The sequence below is a fragment of the Somniosus microcephalus genome, chromosome 9 (genome assembly GCF_052327205.1).
Source record: "Somniosus microcephalus isolate GS21.2 chromosome 9, FLI_Smic_1.0, whole genome shotgun sequence".
Taxonomy (NCBI): Eukaryota; Metazoa; Chordata; class Chondrichthyes; order Squaliformes; family Somniosidae; genus Somniosus; species Somniosus microcephalus.
The window spans coordinates 206,995,644-207,014,126 of record NC_140995.1 but is presented as its reverse complement, the minus strand read 5'-3'; the positions used below and the strand labels follow the sequence as shown (position 1 = coordinate 207,014,126).

General features: G+C 49.1%; 1 protein-coding gene across 1 annotated transcript in view; it reads left to right on the top strand.

Annotated features, from left to right (window-relative positions):
• The window catches only part of cdk19 (cyclin dependent kinase 19), a 351,351-nt gene that overhangs the window by 105,906 nt on the left and 226,962 nt on the right, over positions 1-18,483 (top strand). The window contains exon 3 of the mRNA XM_085997816.1: positions 1,147-1,257. Coding sequence (XP_085853942.1) covers positions 1,147-1,257 — 111 coding nt within the window. The remainder of the gene's footprint in view (positions 1-1,146; positions 1,258-18,483) is intronic.

The following is an 18,483-nucleotide window of genomic DNA, read 5'->3' as shown; positions in this document are numbered from 1 at the left end:
TTTGTTACCTCTAGACTTGACTATTCCAATGCTCTCCTGCTGGCCTCCCACGTTCTACCCTCCGTAAACTTAAGCTCATCCAAAACTCAGCTGCCCATGTCCTAAGCCGCACCAAGTCCAGTTCACCCATCACCCCTGTGCTCGCTGACCTACATTGGCTTCCAGTCTGGCAACGCCTCAATTTTAAAATTCTCATTCTTGTTTTCAAATCCCTCCATGGCCTTGTCCCTCCCTATCTCTGTAACCTCCTCCAGCCCTACAACCCTCCGAGATCTCTGCAATCCTCCAAATCTGGCCTCTTGCGCATCCCAGATTTTAATTGCTCCACCATTCAGCTGCCAAGGCCCTAAGCTCTGGAATTCCCTCCCTAAACCTCTCTGCCTCTCTACCTCTCTTTCCTCCTTTAAGACGCTCCTGAAAACCTACCTCTTTGACCAAGCTTTTGTTCATCTGTCATAATATCTCCTTATGTGACTCAGTGTCAAATGTTGTTTGATAATACTCCTGTGAAGTGCCTTGGGACATTTTACTATGTTAAAAGTGCTACATAAATGCAAGTTGTTGTTGTTTTAGTTATGGGAACATCACAACTTTGTGCAGGTCAAAGTACTGAGCACTGACCCTAGATAGCCAATTACTTTGTTTTTAACTGATTTATTTTCAAATCCAACAAGTACCAACACATATCCTCTATCAAATACCTGCATACAACTATGGCACAAATATACTCAATGAGAATGTATTTGTTGCTTACACAGTTGGCTTTTTAGTTTTTAATGAACACATTTTCAGACACCCAAAAAGGCAATAAGTCAATCCTGTGATTCCGATTTAAGAAAAAATCTTAGATTGTTTTTAAGTATACAATAACATAATCAGATTTGATGATTGTAAACCACTGAAGCTTCATTCTTTCTTTCTATATATCAAAGCATATAGATTGAACTACAGCTATATGACACACTTGCAGGTACTGTGGGGTTAAAATTGGCCTTGGGTGGTAGCACAAAATGTCCAATAGTGAATCGGCAGCCTTTGCCATCGCCCGTTTTAGGTTATCGCCCAAGACCAATTTCACTCCTGTATCTTTTCTGTATTGTATTGAATATTGTTACCCATTTATTTTTCACTCTTTTTCTCTGCCAGTTGCTGCGAGAGTTGAAGCATCCCAACGTGATTGCTTTGCAGAAGGTGTTTCTTTCACACAGCGACAGAAAGGTCTGGCTCCTGTTTGATTATGCAGAACATGATTTATGGGTAAGGACCTGGTCACTAGAATCTCAAGCACATGAAATTCCTTGTTCTGTATTGAATGCAATAAAGGTGGAAATCTGGGTAGGTCGGTTCTCTTCCAGCTCCACCCTCCATTATCACCCAAACCAACCACTGTTTTGCTTTTATATTTATATTTATATATATATATATATACTCAAGATTTGGCAATGAGCAATATTTATTAACTTATTACACACTCCTCCCACCTATCCATAATAATTTTATCATATATGTAAACAGCATATACAAAAAGAAAAATGTTTGTTAATTTTGACATTTTGCTTAGTTGTACTGTACATTGGAACAACTACATACAAAATCAAAGAAAAAAGTTATTTTAATCATTTGGCACAACTGGTATGTTTGGAGGAAGTTTCTTTGACAGCAATAAACAAATTGCTGAAGATGATTAAATACATTTTTCACCATCAGATTTTCAGTTTGCATTCACTTTGAATGTGCTTTCTCACCCCAACTAGGCTTCATTTTGAACAGATTACTGCAACCTGCTCTGTCACTCTTTCCACTAGTGTGATGCCAGACCTTGTATTTTGCATAATTTGTAGCACTATCCTGAATTAAAAATATTGCTGGTTCATTACTTCACAATAAAATTTATACATTTTAGAACCATAGAAGTTTACAGAACAAAAGGAGGCCATTCACCCCATCGTGTTAAAGGCAGTACTTTGACACTTTGAGACTTCAAGACTGTTTTGAAACAATAATGGTATTCTGCCTTTAATGGCAAGAGGGGAGGGGCTAAAAATTCGATTGCCCCTGAAAACAGGCGCTGGGATCGCAATGCGCGACCAACCCATGGCCGTTTGTTCCGATGCAGGCAGCACGCAAACATCATGCTGCCTGAAAATTTACATGATTGGAGCATGCAGCCCAGCATTGAATGCACTGCTGAGCGGCTGTATGCTCAGCAGGGCACCTCTTAAAGTTTGACGAGAGCAGATGCTGGAAGTCATTCTAGAAGTGAATTTGACCTGCAAAGAAACAGGAAGGGCACAACATGCCAGAGAGCGCAGCACTGGAAGCCTTAGTGCAGGGAGTGGAGAGGAGGAGCAAGGTCCTGTATTCGCAGGGGGCCAGGAGGCCCTCCAGACAGACACTGCGAAAGCAGTGGGAGCAGATAGCCATGGAGGTCAATGCCAGCAAGCAGTGTTGCCCCGAGGACCTGGATGCAGTGCCAAAAGAAGTTCAATGACCTCACACGAGCAGTAAAGGTCAGTGAATGCATCCTCAAATATCCTACTCAGTAACCACTTGCCTCACACATTGCTCAATTCACCACACACCCATTACTCACTGACTAAAAATCTCTATCAATCACGACTCATACCTCACATTCATATGCTGCACCTCACCCTCACACACTTACCACCCAAACCTCACAGCTTGCACACACTGCTAGCTATTCACCCATGACAGCTACATCAACCAAACACATAGCACCACACCCAGTGACACACTTCCCTCTCCCTTACAGGAGAAGGTGGCACACAATCGCAGGCAGCAGCAGCTAACTGGAGGGGAAAGGCATGCCTGCATATCCTAACCCTGATGGAGGAATCCTTGCTTGCCATTATTGGAGCGGCTGTAACTGAGGCCGTGGCCAGCGGCGGGGCTGAAACCATTGAAGATGATGGTACGCTCATACCTAATCCTCCTTCTCACATCCCACTTCCCCCGTCATCCCACACTCTCTTCTGATTTACAAGCTGCACGTGATGTAAGCATGCACCTCTTGCTTCCCCCACCCTCATCACAACCCTACGCTTGTGCCTTTCTCCTTTCAGACAGCTGAGAACTCCAACCTGGGCAGGCAGTGGTAGAAGAGGAAGAAGACACTAATGAAGAAGAAACACCGTCACTCAATCTCACACTTGTAACCACTAGCTCAGATACTGGAACGGCGCGTACTTTAGAGGGTAGCATAGAGGCAGGATCTGCACCAGGCACAAATGGTCTACAGCCAAGGCAGGGGGAAAGGGTAGCACAGGTGCCAGCTCCCCAGAGGGCAAGGTCGCACATAAGTTCTGCTGCACAGGACTCAAATGAGGACTTCGATGGGGCGGCCTACAGTCAGTGATGGTGGGTGGGGCGGGGGGGGGGGGTTGGCGGGCGTGTCGGGTGGAGATCGTGAACATAAGGGGGGCATTTACTGGGTAGCTTGTTGGGCCTGGAGGAAACATTCCTGCTCCTCCTGGCCCATACGTAGTGCTGTAAATGCACTTACCTGATGGATCCGGCCCTTCTCATCTTGTTTTACCTGCCAGGTTTCCCAAGGTCGGGGAAACCCGACCGACTGGTTAAAAATATAAACCTTGTTAAAGTGGAGGCACATAGCCTCCTTAAAAGATTTAAATCAGCAACCTGCCTCCTGGGATCAGATTAGATGCCCGCCTCTTGTCCTGCCTCTGTTAAAACTGGAAGTGGGCGGGTTCGAGGTGGGTTGGGTTCCTGTTTCCGATTGTTAACATTTTAACTTCCCACCTGACCCAAACCCACTGGTTTTTGGAGGTTAAAATTACCCCCAATGGCTTTGGTCTTCGTAATGTTTAATTGGAGGAAATTTTGGCTCATCCAGGACTGAATGTCGGACAGGCAGTCTGACAATACAGAGGCAGTTGAGGGGTTGCAAGAGGTGGTGGTGAGATAGAGCTGAGTGTCGTCAAGTGCAAGGTACTGATAGACATATCGTGAGTAAAATATTTTGGCTACTTCAAGTCAGAATAATTTATTTGCAATTTATTATTTGAATTTATTAATGATACACCCGCCTGTTTGTGGTAGGTGCCTTTCCGATTGCATATCAGAAAAGGAATGGAAGATGCTGGCCTGGACATATGGCGGGAACATATTACCATAAGATTGGATAAGAAATAGAGAGATTTGGAACCAAGGACAAAGCATCTTGAAGTCAATTGACTGTCCTTGTTCAGTTCAACTGACTCCATGGTCGCGAATTTAATTGAGGAGGCGGCTTGGAGTCGGGTTGTCTGGTGGGCGGGGTCCGGACCCGCTGCCGGTTGCATCCGCTCCCGAGTTGAAATTTTAATTTAATTCGTCCCTTAAGTGCAGTGGTGCATGCTGGCCGGTCCTATGACTGGGATCGGGTCTGTTAGTTGCCTCTGATGATGTCATTAGTGCAGATGTTTTTAAGGGTCCCATGCAGCCTCAGCCTTTCATTTCTTGATTCTGCTGGTGTCTGGATGTGGCGCCACAATGAGTGCTTCCAAACCGAAGGCTGCTCCAAGCTCTTGTGGAGGGAGTAAGAGGGCGCAGGGAGATTCTGTTCCCTCCCGATGGCTGGAGGAAGCCTCCTCAACAAACCAAGGCAGCCTAGCTACGCATTGCTGAGGATGGCAGCGCAAGGTCCATTTGTTCACGCACCTGGATCCAGTGCCGGAAACGGTTTAGTGATCTTCTGCAATCGGCAAAAGTGAGTATCACATCACACTTACCTTCAATCTGCTTCCCTTCTCTTCTCATCACCAGCACTCTGCTTTGTTAACCTGCTCTTCCACATCCCACCTTACCCTTACTTCCCTTGCACCCTTACCTATCCATCTCTCTCTCTGTACTGAATCACCTCACCATCCTGCTATGCACCCTCACACTCGCTCTCACTGTTATGCATTGACAACAACTAACAACACACGGAGCTAGCTTCCTCTTGGCACCTCACTCCATCCTCGTCTCCCTCTAACCTTCTATGTTATGGATTCTTCACAGTCACTCCATCACTCTTGCTGAAACTCCACTTGTGTCCCTCCTTGCAGGAAAAGATAGCCCACAATAAGAGGGAGAGAGCACAGACAGGGGGAGGCACACCATCCCTCGTTACATTGACAAGTGCTGAGGAAGCTGCGCATGAGGTGGCAAGGAGCTGGAAGTGGGGGACGGAGAGACAGGCGTGCTAGACGAAGCTGGTGACAGAATAGAGTTTCATCCCTCTCATTTAGATTTAATGATTGACTGCAATGGCATATGATGTTCATAGAGATTCGCTTTGTATCATCTGCACTAAAGGATGTATCTGCTACCTAAAAATCAGATGTCTAACTCATGCCTTTACTCTCCCACAGGACCATTGAGCGCTCCCCTCCCCACTGTCCAGGGGGAAGAGCCAGATGATGGCTCAGAGGAACCTGCAGCCTCTGAGGGAGCAGCGTCACCATTACTCAGCACACCCAGCACCAGCGCAGATACGCACACCTCGGCGGGGCGTTCGTGACATAGAGTAGTGTTGTCATCTGGTGTATCATAGCTCACAAGTGAGCATCAGCAGATGGTGGACACAGCGACAGCAGTGGAGAGTCCTCGTTGGAGGTCGCAGGACACTCCTAGCTCTGCTCAACTGCATGCAGACGCTGTGCATCTGGGGCCACCCAGAAAGAGAGCGGTTCTGGAACTCCAGGAACAAGTGCAGGAGTCTCTGACGGGGTTTGCATCCGGGGTAACTGCGAGTGTGCAGAGAATGGAGGAGTCCATCTCTAACATGAGCACTGCCTTTGTGGAGGCAATGGTGCATGAGCGTTCCGCCACGGAGAGGGTGACAACCGCCATGGAAGACATAAGTCGCCAGACTAATGAAAACATGCTGACTTTTCAAAATAGATTGTCTGCTATGGAGGAGAAATGGGCATCTATTGAGGAGAGACGTCCTTGTTATGAGGACTGCCAGTGTAGATACGGGTCCTCATGGCCCCCCTGATGTGCAGCAAGGTGCTCTCCAGCCTTGTGCTAGCACTGAAGTGCGGCTGACCCATGATAGGGATGTTGGTGGCAGGCAACAAGGAAGTGTGGGCTCCTCTCCAAGTGCTCACATGACCATGCCACTGCGGAGCCCTCGTTCAGAGACCCACATTGCACACCTAACTGAGATGGCCATCTCAGCCCCTGCACAGCCGCAGGAAGAGCAGACTTGCAGTGCTCTCCCAGGTTCCCAAACCCAGAGGATGTCCGCCATAGGTGTCTAAGCAGGTGCAGCATCAAAGTCAGCAAGGTGCCTCTACATCTGCTGAAGCCACAGGGGAAGCACCACGTAGAAGCACGCGTAAGAGGAAGATAAAGCACAAATAGTCACAAGGGTAGTCACTTGGGTGTTTTGTTCTGTTGTCTTTGGTTCTGTTTAATATTTTGATTGTCATCCTTTTGTGAATGTAGTAAAGTCTGGCCTACGTGTTCTGGGAAATGGAAGTTGCACATTGAGGGCTCAGGGCGACTTGCATTTGTAATGATGGTGAAAGTGATAGGAAACAACTGTTTATTGCAGAGATGATGTATGGCATTGTAGGAAGCTCGTCTACACATTCATAGCCATGTGGTAGCCACCTGTGGTTGAAGAGTAAGCTTACGCGAATCTGGCATGGATGAGTGCATCCCTTGCGTGACGGCCAGCGAAGAGCTCAAGGGCTGCTGCATTGGTCACATCCGGACCCGCAAGGTGCTTCCTCCTCCTCCTCCTCCTCTTTTTCCGAGGATGCTCTGTGCTGAGCCACTTGTTCCTCAGGGAGTGCTAAGCGACGCTACTGTGCGCTGTTGTGCAGTGCACAGCAGACCACGATGATTCTGGACACCGTGGCTGGTGCATACTGCAGGGCTCCACCAGAGCTGTCAAGGCATCCGAATCGCATTTTCAGAGAGCCGATGGTTTGCTCTATGATGCTTCTGGTGGAAATGTGGCTCACATTGTACCGCTCCTCAGCCTCGTTTGATGGTCTCCTCATCAGTGTCATGAGCCGCTTTTTCAGGGGATAGCCCTTGTCGCCAAGTAACAATCTGGAAAGTTGGGTTGGCGGATTGAAGAGCTGAGGCACAGTAGACTGCCGCAGGATGAAGACGTCATGGCAACTGCCAGGGTACTTGGCGCAAACAAGCATGATGATGTTCTTGTGGTTACACACCAGCTGGACGTGAAGGGAGTGGAAGCCCTTGCGGTTGACAAAATCAGCTGGGTTGTGATGGGGTGCCCTAATGGCCACGTGTGCAATTTACGATGCCCTGCACCCTTGGGAAACCTTCCACATTTGCAAAGCCAGCCACATGCGCGGTTACATTTGCTTCATCTGTGGAGAAGTGGATGTAATTGGGCACTTTTGCAAAGAGGGCATTGGTGGCCTGCTTACTGCAGGCGTCTGTGGCCGACTTAGAGATGCCGCTGATGTCTGCAGATGATCCCTGGAAGGAGCCCGAAGCAAAGAAGTTGAGAGCAGTGGTGACTTTGACGGCCACTGGTAAGGAGTGTCCACACGTTCCTCTGGGCTCCAGGTGTTGGTGCAGCATTGCGCAGATGTCAGCGACAACCTCTCGCGGAAGTCTCAGCCTCCTTTGGCACTGCTGCTCACTTGTTGAGGAAGCTCATCCTCTGCCTGTAAACGCTGTGTTGGGGGTATCCCCTGTGGTGAGGTGCAGGCCTGTGCTGATGCTCTCTGCCCTGTGCAGCATCAGGAGGCTGAGGAGAAGGTTGGCGCTCCTGCTATTGGTGCTGCTGCTGCGCCTGCTTGTGCTGCTGCCGGGCTGATCTTCCTCTGAATCTGACTACCAGGATAAGAGGATATAAATGGTTCCCATACTGCTGGTATATATCTCAGTCAAGGAATGGAGGTTGTGTGCACTCAGACAAAGTGGCCAGAGGGTCTTCCAAGGAGGTCACACAGCAGATGGATTTCAGACTCCGCATTCGCAAGATTAGTTGAGCTGCAAAATGTCTCCCAAACCTCAAACCACTAAGTTGTGGCATGTGAAAGAATGAGAGATTGCAGCACTGCTTTTAAGCTGCTCGAGCAGCTGGCAACAATTCAGGTTCTAGCTCAACCCGGCTCGATTCACCAGGCATGTTTTTATGAAGGTGGGCAGCATGTTGAAAAACCTCCAAAATCTGATCAGCCCTTTAAAATAGGATTATCCAGGCAGTTAACTGCCTTAACAACCTGTCCCGCCGTTTGGTGTCTGGTCAGTTCGGGAGCGGCTGACCCGACACTTCCCAAAGTTGCGTGGAGGTGGGATGGAGACGGGTTCGCAGCCCGCCTCCAATTTCTCCGATTTTCGCTACAGATCCGCCTCCAAACCTGCCCCCTTGGCGCAATTAAATTCGCGGCTCATAAGTCCCAGAGGTGATGAGTACTTTGTGTGGGAGAGGAGTCAAGCAAATAGATTAGCTCAAGTTTGGGAAGGGTTGAGGCAGGAAGGTTGGAGACACCATTTGAATAGTTGATCCTAATATGTTGAAGGCACGGTTGCTGATTTTGGCAGTGGTAGGAGTGAGGTACTGCTATGAACAGGTAATGCCCTGGAGATGGAAGAAGGCAGTGTTGCTAACAGAGCAAATATGGGGTAGAGAGCTCATTTCAGGGTAAAACAGAATGCTGAGCTTACACAACACTAGGCTCTAGCAGCCAGAAATGTTGATGGAGTCAATATCAAAAGCATTTAGGTGATGGCTTCAGCTTTACCAATAACCTTTCCAGGATTTATTGTCAATGATGATGGTGGAGATGTAGACTTGAGTGTCACTGGTGCACATGTAGAAGCTGACCATGTACTTTAGCATAAAGAGAATGCAGTAGATATAATGTATATAGATTTTCAGAAGATCATAGATAGAATCATAGAATAGTACAGCATAGAAAGAGGCCATGCAACCCATCAAGTCTGTGCCGGCTCTTTCGAAGAGCAATCCAGTTAGTCCGACTTCCCCGCTCTGTCCCAATATCCCTGCAATTTTTTTCTCCTTCAAGTATTTATCCAATTCTCTTTTGAAGGCTACTATTGAATCGGTATTCACCACCCTATCAGGTAGTGCATTCCAAATTCTAACCACTCATTGCTTAAAAAAGTTTTCCCTCTGGTTCTTTTGCCAATCACCTTAAATCTGTGCCCTCTGGTTATCGACCCTTCAGCCATTGGAAGCAGTTTCTTTTTTATTTACTCTATCTAAACCCTTCATGATTTTAAGCACCTCTATCAAATCTCCTCTTAGCCTTCTCTGATCTAAGGAGAATGACCCCAGCTTCTCTAGTCTATCCATGTAACTGTAATCCCTCATCCCTGGAATCACTCTCGTAAATCTCTTTTGTACCCTCTCCAAAGCCTTCATGTCCTTCCTAAAGTGTGGTGCCCAGAATTGGATACTCCAGCTGGGGCCGAACTAGTGTTTTATATAAGTTTAGCATAACTTTCTTGCTTTTGTACTCTATGGGCAGGATTTTCATTGGGTCTTGGAGGCGTGTGGGGGGGTTAAAATTGCAAAAACTGGCAGGCGGGCCCAACCCCGCCTCCAAGCAATTTTCATTAATTTGTGTCTAATGGTCCCATCTCCGTCCCGCCTCCAAGAGGCAGGATAGGCCATTAAGGCCCTTAACAAGCACTAAATTGCCTCTATAATGCCATTTTGAAAGGCCTTTGCGATTTTAACCCTTTTTGCATGTGAAACACGCCTGTTCTGAAACACGACAGTGAAACCTGGCGGAGCACAATTGGATTGCTGACTATCAGCTGCAGCTCAACCATTAAAGAGGAGATTTGATCAGCCATCATTTGCAGGTGGCAGGACATTGTAGTCTCAGGTCTGGGGGAACTTTTAGAAGGCATAACCACAGCTGTGGAAGTTTGGAGCCTGACACCCATTTCCATTGTGACCTCCTGGGAAACCCCTCTCGCCACCTTCACTGAGCGCTTCCTCAACTGAGGCATATACCAGAAGCATGGGAGCCATTTCTTTCCTTCCCTTCTGAACATTAGATGAGGACGAAGACCAGCCGTGGTACCAGCAGAACCAGGAACAACAGCAGCACCAACAGCAGCAGCACCAACAGTAGCAGCAACAACAGGAGCGCCAAGCTGCTGCTCATCCACCTGAAGCTGCACAGGCCAGAAGGGGCCAGCGCATGGAAGCCATTCGGCACAGGAGATACCTCGCAAACAGGGTCTACAGACACAGGGTCAGTTACCTCAACATGTCTGAGCAGCAGTGCCAAAGGCGACTCTGACTTTCGCGAGAGGTAGTGGGTGACATCTGCGCAATGCTGCAACAAGACCTGCAGGCCAGAGGACCAGGTGGACAACCCTTACCAGTGGCCGTCAAAGTCACCACCGCACTCAACTTTTTTGTCTCAGGCTCATTCCAGTGATCAGCAGCAGACATCAGCGGCATCTCCCAGGCGGCCGCACACACTTGCATCACGCAGGTAACCGATGCCCTCTTTGCCATCGCGCACAATAACATCCATTTCACCAAGGATCAAGCAAGTGTCACGGCGCGTGCGGTTGGATTAGCTAATCTGGCAGGCTTTCCAAGGGTGCAGGGCGTCGTTGACTGCACACATGTAGCCCTTAAGGCACCCCATCGCAATCCAGGTATTTTTGTCAACCGCAAGGGCTTCCACTCCCTCAACGTTCAGCTGGTGTGTGACCACAAGAAGGAAATTTTGCATGTTTGTGCCAAGTACCCTGGCAGTTGCCATGACTCCTTCATACTGCGCCAGTCTAGTGTGTCTCCGCTATTGCAGTCCGTCAGACCAACTTAACGGATGGCTACTTGGAGACAAGGGCTATCCCCTGAAGACGTGGCTAATGACGCCGCTGAGGAGCCCATCCAACGAAGCTGAGGAGAACTACAACTCCAGCCACATGTTCACCAGAGCCATAATCGAGCAAACCATCGGTTTGCTGAAGATGCGCTTCAGATGCCTGGATAGATCAGGTGGAGCCCTGCAGTACTCAGCAGGCAGGGTCTCCAGAATTGTCGTGGTTTGCTGTGCACTTCACAACATGGCACAGCGTCGTGGCTTGCAGATTCCTGATGACCAAGTGGCTCGTCGCATATCCTCCTTAGATGAGGAGGAGGAGAGTAAAAACGAACATCTTGCAGAGGCCCATCAACCAGCGGCAGCATTACGCGAGAACATTGCTGCCCGGGATGCAAGGAACGCACTCATCTTGGCCAGATTTGCTTAGCTTAGCCAATCAAGCACTTTTGCCTCGCAGCTTCTTACCTGAGTATCGACAATGGCCAAGGACCACCGGATTCCTAGCAATTTGACCACCACATTGACAAATGCAAGTAATCCTAAGCCCTCAATGTGAAAGTCCCATTCGCGAAATGACACAAGCCACAACTACAGCAGTAGCCATGAGATTTTTTCATTTACATTATTCATCTGATGGCTTTTTCACAGAAAACATCAAATTTCACCCAAGTGACTACCCTTGTGAGTATTTGTGCAGTATCTTTCTCTTACGTGTGCTCCTACATGGTGCTTCCCCTGTGGCTTCAGCAGATGTGGAGGCCCCTTGCTCACTTTCCTGCTGCTCCTGTCTCGACACTTTTGGCGGGCTTCCTCTGGGGTTGCAAACCTGTGAGGGCTCAGCAACAGTCTGCTGCTCCTGCGGCTGTGCAGGGGTTGAGACGCCGATCTCAGTTGGGTGTGGACTCTGGTGGGGCTCTGACCGAGGGCTCTGCAGTGGCATAGAAGTGTGAGCGCTTGGAGAGGAGCCCCCACTTCTTTGCTGTCTGCCACCAACTTCCTTCTCATGGGTCAGGTTCCCCTCAGCGCTTGCAAGTGGCTTGAGAGCACCTTGCTGCACATCAGGGGGGCCATGGGGACCCGTATCTGCACTGGCAGTCCTACTCAGAAGGACTTCCATGAAGGTCTGGTTTCTCTGTGCAATAGATGACCATCGCTCCTCCAGAGATGTCATTCTATTCTGAACACTCGCCATGTTTTCTGCACTCTGGCGACTTATCACCTCCATGGTGGTTGCCATCCTTTCCATGGTGATGCGTTCATGCGCCAATGACACCACAAAGGCTCTGCTCATGTTCACTATGGACTCCTCCATTCGCTCCACACTCGCAGCGACCCTGGAGACAAAACCTGCCAGAGACTCATGCACCTTTTCCTGGAGTTTCAGCACCGCTGATCTTATGGATGGACCCAGAGGCAGAGGGTTGACATGCAGCTGAGCCGAGCTGGCAGAGTCCTGCGCCCTCCGACTAGGACTCTCCACTGCTGTCCCTGTCTCCACAAACTGCTGATGCTCACTTGTGAGCTGTGATACACCAGGTGACAACACTACTCTGTGTCCCGAAGGTCCCACCGAGGTGTGAGTGTCTGCGCTGGTGCTGGGTGCGCTGAATTCTGCTGACGCTGCACCCGCAGAGGTTGCAGCTTCCTCTGAGGAGCCTTGAGGTTCATGCTCTTCCTCCTGGCTAGTGGGGACAGGTGCTTGCGATGGTCCTGTCGGGGAGTAAAGGAAAGAGTAAGAGATGTGATGCCAAGGTTACATGCACATTGCATATGATCATAAGTCCATCTGTTAGAGCTTCAGAATCATTATCAGCGACTCATGCAATGTTACTGAGAGAGATGGAAAACTATTCTGTCACCAGCTTGCTGTGATGCACCCCTCTGTCCGTCCCCCACTTGCGCATCTTCCTCCACTCCTATGATCTCCAGGACCGCCTCCTCCCAGGGGGTGAGGTGGGCTACTGAGGGTGGCCCTCCTCCTGTCCTCGCTCTTTCTCGCTTATTGTGAGCTCTCTTTTCCTGCAATGAGGGAGACAAGTGGAGGTTGAGTGAGAATGAAGGAGTGAGTGTAGAGATTCCATAGCATAGATACTTAGAAGGAGACAAAGATGGAGTGAGGTGGCAAGACCAAGGGCCCTCCCTGTGTGTTGTCAGTTGTTTTCATAGCATCACAGTGATAGGGAGTGTGAGGGCTGCATAGTCGAATAGTTATGTGAATGTGACCATAGAGAGAGAGGGAATGGGTAAGGGTGCATGGATGTCAGTGTCAAGTGGGATGTGGAGGAAGAGATTGCTAAAGCTGATTGCTGGTGAGGAAAGGTAATGGGGATCAGATTGAGGGTGATGGGAAATTCATACTCACTTTTCCAGTGCGCAGAAGGTCATGAAATCTCTCCCTGCACTGAATCCAGGTTCTGCGGGTTACTGATAATGAGTTGACCTCTTCTGCCACCTGGATCCACACAGCCTTGGTCTGCTGGGGAGGCTTCTTCCTCCCTGAAGAATGGAAGAGCACCTCTTTATGAGCTCTTGCTCCCTCAACTAAAGCCTGCAAGGCAACGTCAGCAAACCTGGGAGCAGACCTATGTCTCTCGCTGGTCATTCTGCCTCCAGGTCCCTGTAGCATGCAAGGTCAAACGGTTGGCAGTCTGCAGAAGAAGCAAGGTTTGATGCAGACCTTAAATGCAGCAGCAATGATGACGTCATCGGAGGCGACTTTGAGACTGGAAAAACTCATTTGCCATGGGTTCCCACACGTTGGAACTCAATTGGCCAATTAAGTTAAAATCGCATCAATGTCCCACATCGATTTAGAGTCGGGTGGATAACACGAAATGCGGATTACACGACCCCAGCCCGCCCCTGAATTAAAATCCAGCCCTATCCCTCTATTTATAAAGCCCAGGATCCCATGTGCTTTATTAACCTGCCCTGCCACCTTCAAAGATTCGTGCACAAGCACCCCGGGTCTCTCTTCTTGCACCCTCTTTATAATTGTACCATTTCGCTTGTATTGTCTCTCCTCACTCTTCCCACCAAAATGTTTCAACACTTTTCTGTGTTGAATTTCATCTGCCGTGTGTCCACCCATTCCACCAGCCTGTATGTCCTCTTGAAGTCAAAAACAGCAGTGGTCCTGGTACTGAACCTTGGGGAACTGCACTGTATACCTCCCGTCAGTCCGAAAAACTGCCATTCACCACAACTCTCTTTTCTGTCTCTTATCCAATTTTGTATCCATGCTGCTACTGCCCCTTTTATCCCATGGGCTTCAATTTTGCTCACAATCTGAATATGTGGTATAAGATGTTTGATAAGGGGCTTGTTAGAAAAAATTCAAGCATACTGTATAAGAAAAAATGTAGCATCATAGATAGACACATCATAGTGTACAAGCTAAAGAAGTAATGATAAATTTATACTGAACATTGGTTAAACTAGAGTAAGAGGCCTCTGTGCTGTTAAGGTGCCCAATTATAAAACTAAAATTAGAATCAGATTCACCAGATGGGAAACTATAGTTATGAGGAAAGACATGAGATATATTGGAGCAGAGAAGGCTAATGTGAGATTTAATAGAGGTTTTAAAAATTAGGAAGGGTTTTGATTGGGTGAATAGGAAAAAACTGTTTCCTTTGGATGAGGGCTCAGTAATGAGGGATCATAAATCTAAAATTATCACTCAGAGAATGAGGAGAGAGGTTGGAAGTTTCTGTACACAGAGTTGTTGGCGCATCTGTCATTGGGAAAATGCTGGAATCCATTATTAAGGGAGTAGTAGCAGGACATTTAGAAAATTATAATGCAATCAAGCAGAGTCAACATGGTTTTATGAAAGGGAAATCATGGTTGATAAATTTATTACAGTTCTTTGAGGATGTAATGAGCAGGGTGGATCAAGGGGAACCAGTAGATGCAGTGTATTTGGATTTCCAGAAGGCATTCGATAAGGTGCCACACAAAAGGTTACTGCACAAAATAAGAGCTCACAGTGTTGGGAGTAATATATTAGCATAGATTGGCTAACAGAAAACAGAGAGTCGGGATAAATGGGTCATTTTAGGTTGGCAAACTGTAACTAGTGGGGTGCCACAGGGATCAGTGCTGGGGCCTCAACTATTTACAATCTGTATTAATGACTTGGATGAATGGACCAAGTGTACTGTAGCCAAATTTGCTGACAATACAAAGATAGGTGGGAAAGCAAGTTGCGAGGAGGACACAAAGGGCTCGATTTTGCCAGGCCCGAGGAGGCGGGATTGGAGGCGTGTGAGGTGTTAAAATCGCAAAAAATGGCGTGCAGGCCCGATCCTGCCTCCGAGCAATTTTCCCAGAATCGGGGTTTCAGACCCCGTTTCCATCCCGCTTCCAAGAGGCGGGATAGGCCCTTAACAACCACTTAATTGCATCTATAATCCAATTTTGAGAGGCCTTTCTGTTTATTAGACATTTCCTCCATCCTACACGCCATCTCTGGAACACGCCATTGCTTAGTAACAGCTGCAGCTCCACCATTAAAAAGGAGTTTTCAGCAATCATCATTTGCAGGTGGCAGAACTTTGTTGTCTCCGGTCTGGGGGAACTTTTAGCGGCCTACTCATTACTGTGGAAGTTTGGAGCCTGAGACCCATCTCCGGTGTGACCTCCTGGGGAAACCCCTCTCCCCACCTTGACTGAGCGCTTCCTCAACTGAGGTATATAGCAGAAGCATGGGAACCATTTATTTCCTTTCCTCCTGGACATCAGATTTGGACGAAGACCAGTCGCGGCAGCAGCAGAACCCTGAACAACAGCAGCACCAACAGCAGCAGCAACAACAGGAGCGCCAAGCTGCTGCTCACCCACCTGAAACTGCACAGGCCAGAAGGCGCCAGAGCGCGATCACATTGCTGCCTGGGATGCAAGGGACGCACTCATCTTGGCCAGATTTGCTTAGCCTGCACAATCAAACACTTTTGCCTCGCACCTTCTTACCAGAGCGTCTCAAATGGACAAGAACCTGTGGATTCCTGTCACTCTGACCACCATACTGACAATTGCAAGTCGCCCTAAGCCCTCAATATGAAAGTCCCATTTGCCAAATGACACAGGCCACAACTTCAACAGTTTGCCAACAAATCTGTTTTTCGATACCATGACAAGAATTGCTGGTCCAAATACAATACATCACAGCACCCAAGTGACTACCCTTGTGGCTACTTATGCATTATCTTCCTCTTACGCATGCTCCTACGTGGTGCTTCCCCTGTGGCTTCAGCAGATGTGGAGGCCCCTTGCTCACTTTCTTGCTGCTCCTGTCTCGACACCTTTGGCGGGCTTCCTCTGGGGTTGTGAACCTGTGAGGACTTGGCAACAGTCTGCTGCTCCTGTGGCTGTGCAGGGGCTGAGACGCCCATCTCAGTTGGGTGAGGACTCTGGTGGGGCTCTGACTGAGGGCTTTGCAGTGGCATGGTTGTGTGAGCCCTTGGAGAGGAGTCCCCACTTCCTTGTTGTCTACCACCAATATCCCTCTTATGGGTCAGCCCCATTTCAGAGCTAGCAAGTGGCTTGACAGCACCTTGCTGCACTTCAGGGGGGCCATGAGGACCCGTTTCTGCACTGGAAGTCCTACTCCAGAGGACTTCCATGACGGTCTGGTTTCTATGCTCAATAGCTGACCATCGTTCCTCAAGAGATGTCATTCTATTCTGAACAATGACCATGTTTTCAAGACCCTGGTGACTAAGCTCCTCCATGGCCGTAGCCATCCTCTCCTCTACCATAGCCATCCTCTCCTCTACAATAGCCAGCCTTACCACGGAGTCAGCCATCCTTTCCATGAAGGTTGCCATCCTTTCCGCGGTGATGCGTTCATGCGACAATGCTTCCACAAAGGCTCTGCTTATGTTTGCGATGGACTCCTCCATTCGCTCCACACTTGCTGCGACCCTGGAGACAAAACCTGCCAGAGACTCCTGCACCTGTTCCTGGAATTCCAGCACCGCTCTCCTGGATGGACCCGGAGACACAGGGTCGACATGCAGCTGAGCCGAGCTGGCAGAGTCCTGCGCCCTCCGACGAGGACTCTCCACTGCTGTCCCTGTCTCCACCATCTGCTGATGCTCACTTGTGAGCTGTGATACATCAGGTGCCAACACTACTCTTATCTCGTGATGGTCCCACCAAGGTGTGAGTGTCTGCGCTGGTGCTTGGTGCGCTGAATTCTGCTGACGCTGCGCCCTCAGAGGTTGCAGCTTCCTCTGAGGAGTCTGGAAGCTCAGGCTCTTCCTCCTGGACAGTGGGGACGGGGGCTTTCGATGGTCCTATGGGGGAGTAAAGGAAAGAGTTAGAGATGTGAGGTCAAGGTCACATGCACATTGAATAGTGCAGATGATCGTAAGTCAATCTATTAAGAGCATCAGATTCATTATAAGTGACTCATGCAATGTCAATGAGAGAGATGCCAAACTATTCTGTCACCAGCTTGCTGTGATGCGCCCGTCTGTCCGTCCCCCACTTGGGAATCCTCCTTGATCACGGCGATTTCCTGTGCCGCCTCCTCCCAGGTGGTGCGCTGGACTACTGAGGGTGGCCCTCCTCCTGTCATGGCTCTTTCCCTCTGTGGTAAACCACTTTTATCGTTCACTATCGTTACACTATAGTTATCACTGTTGTATTGTTCTCACTGTTGTATCACTATACGAGGTCGCCTCTTGTCGCGCTGTTATACCTGGGCTGACCACCTCCGACTCCGCCCATGGCTCCACCTACCTGCCCAGGTATAAAGGTAGTCGACTGGCTGGTATTCCTCCTTGTTGGACCCGATCACCCACGAGGGTGGGCTCTGTTATTTAGTCAATAAAAACCTTTAGTTACGTTCCTAACTCGTCGCTTTTTAATGGACGAATTGATAGGTATATCAATTTTATTGACTAAATTTTAAAGATGTCTACTACTGCCCAGCCAGAAGCCCTCCCAGAAGCACAGCCACAGCAGCTTTCAGACACCGGGCTACACCAGCCACACCAGCCGGCTTGGCTGCAAGCCCTCAAACCACCGTACCTGGATCTAAACCCACAGGCAGCAAACTCAGCCCTCGACTTCAAACACTGGCTGGGCTGCTTCGAATCCTACCTGGAAGAATCCGGCGTCCCTCAGAGATCCAAACTAAGAGTTCTGAACGCCCAAGCGAGCCCGAGAGTATACGCACTCATCCAGGACACGACTACATACGAGGCCGCTATCAACCTACTGAAACAGCAGTACCGGAGCCCGGTAAATTACATGTACACCAGGCACCTCCTAAGATCCCGCCCGCAACAGCCAGGAGAGTCTGTAGCTGAATTTTTACGGGCGCTAAGAGCACTCGGCAGGAACTGTGACTTTAAAGCGGTGACGGCTGTTGAAAATACGGAAGATAATATCCGCGATGCCTTTGTGAAAGGCCTACGGTCCGACTACGCACGGCAAAGACTGCTTGAAGCTAAAGACCTCGACCTGGACAAAGCTGAAGCCCTCGCTCTCTCCCTAGAGGTGGCCCATCAGGACCAGGAGGCGTTTTCCAGGTACTGCTCGCGACCCTGGGACTCGGGCCCGACCCCTACCGCAATACCCTTCGCAGCGCCGCCCCCCGGGACCTACCCCAGCGTCGGCGTCCCGGACCCGACCGGGACCGCCACCCCCG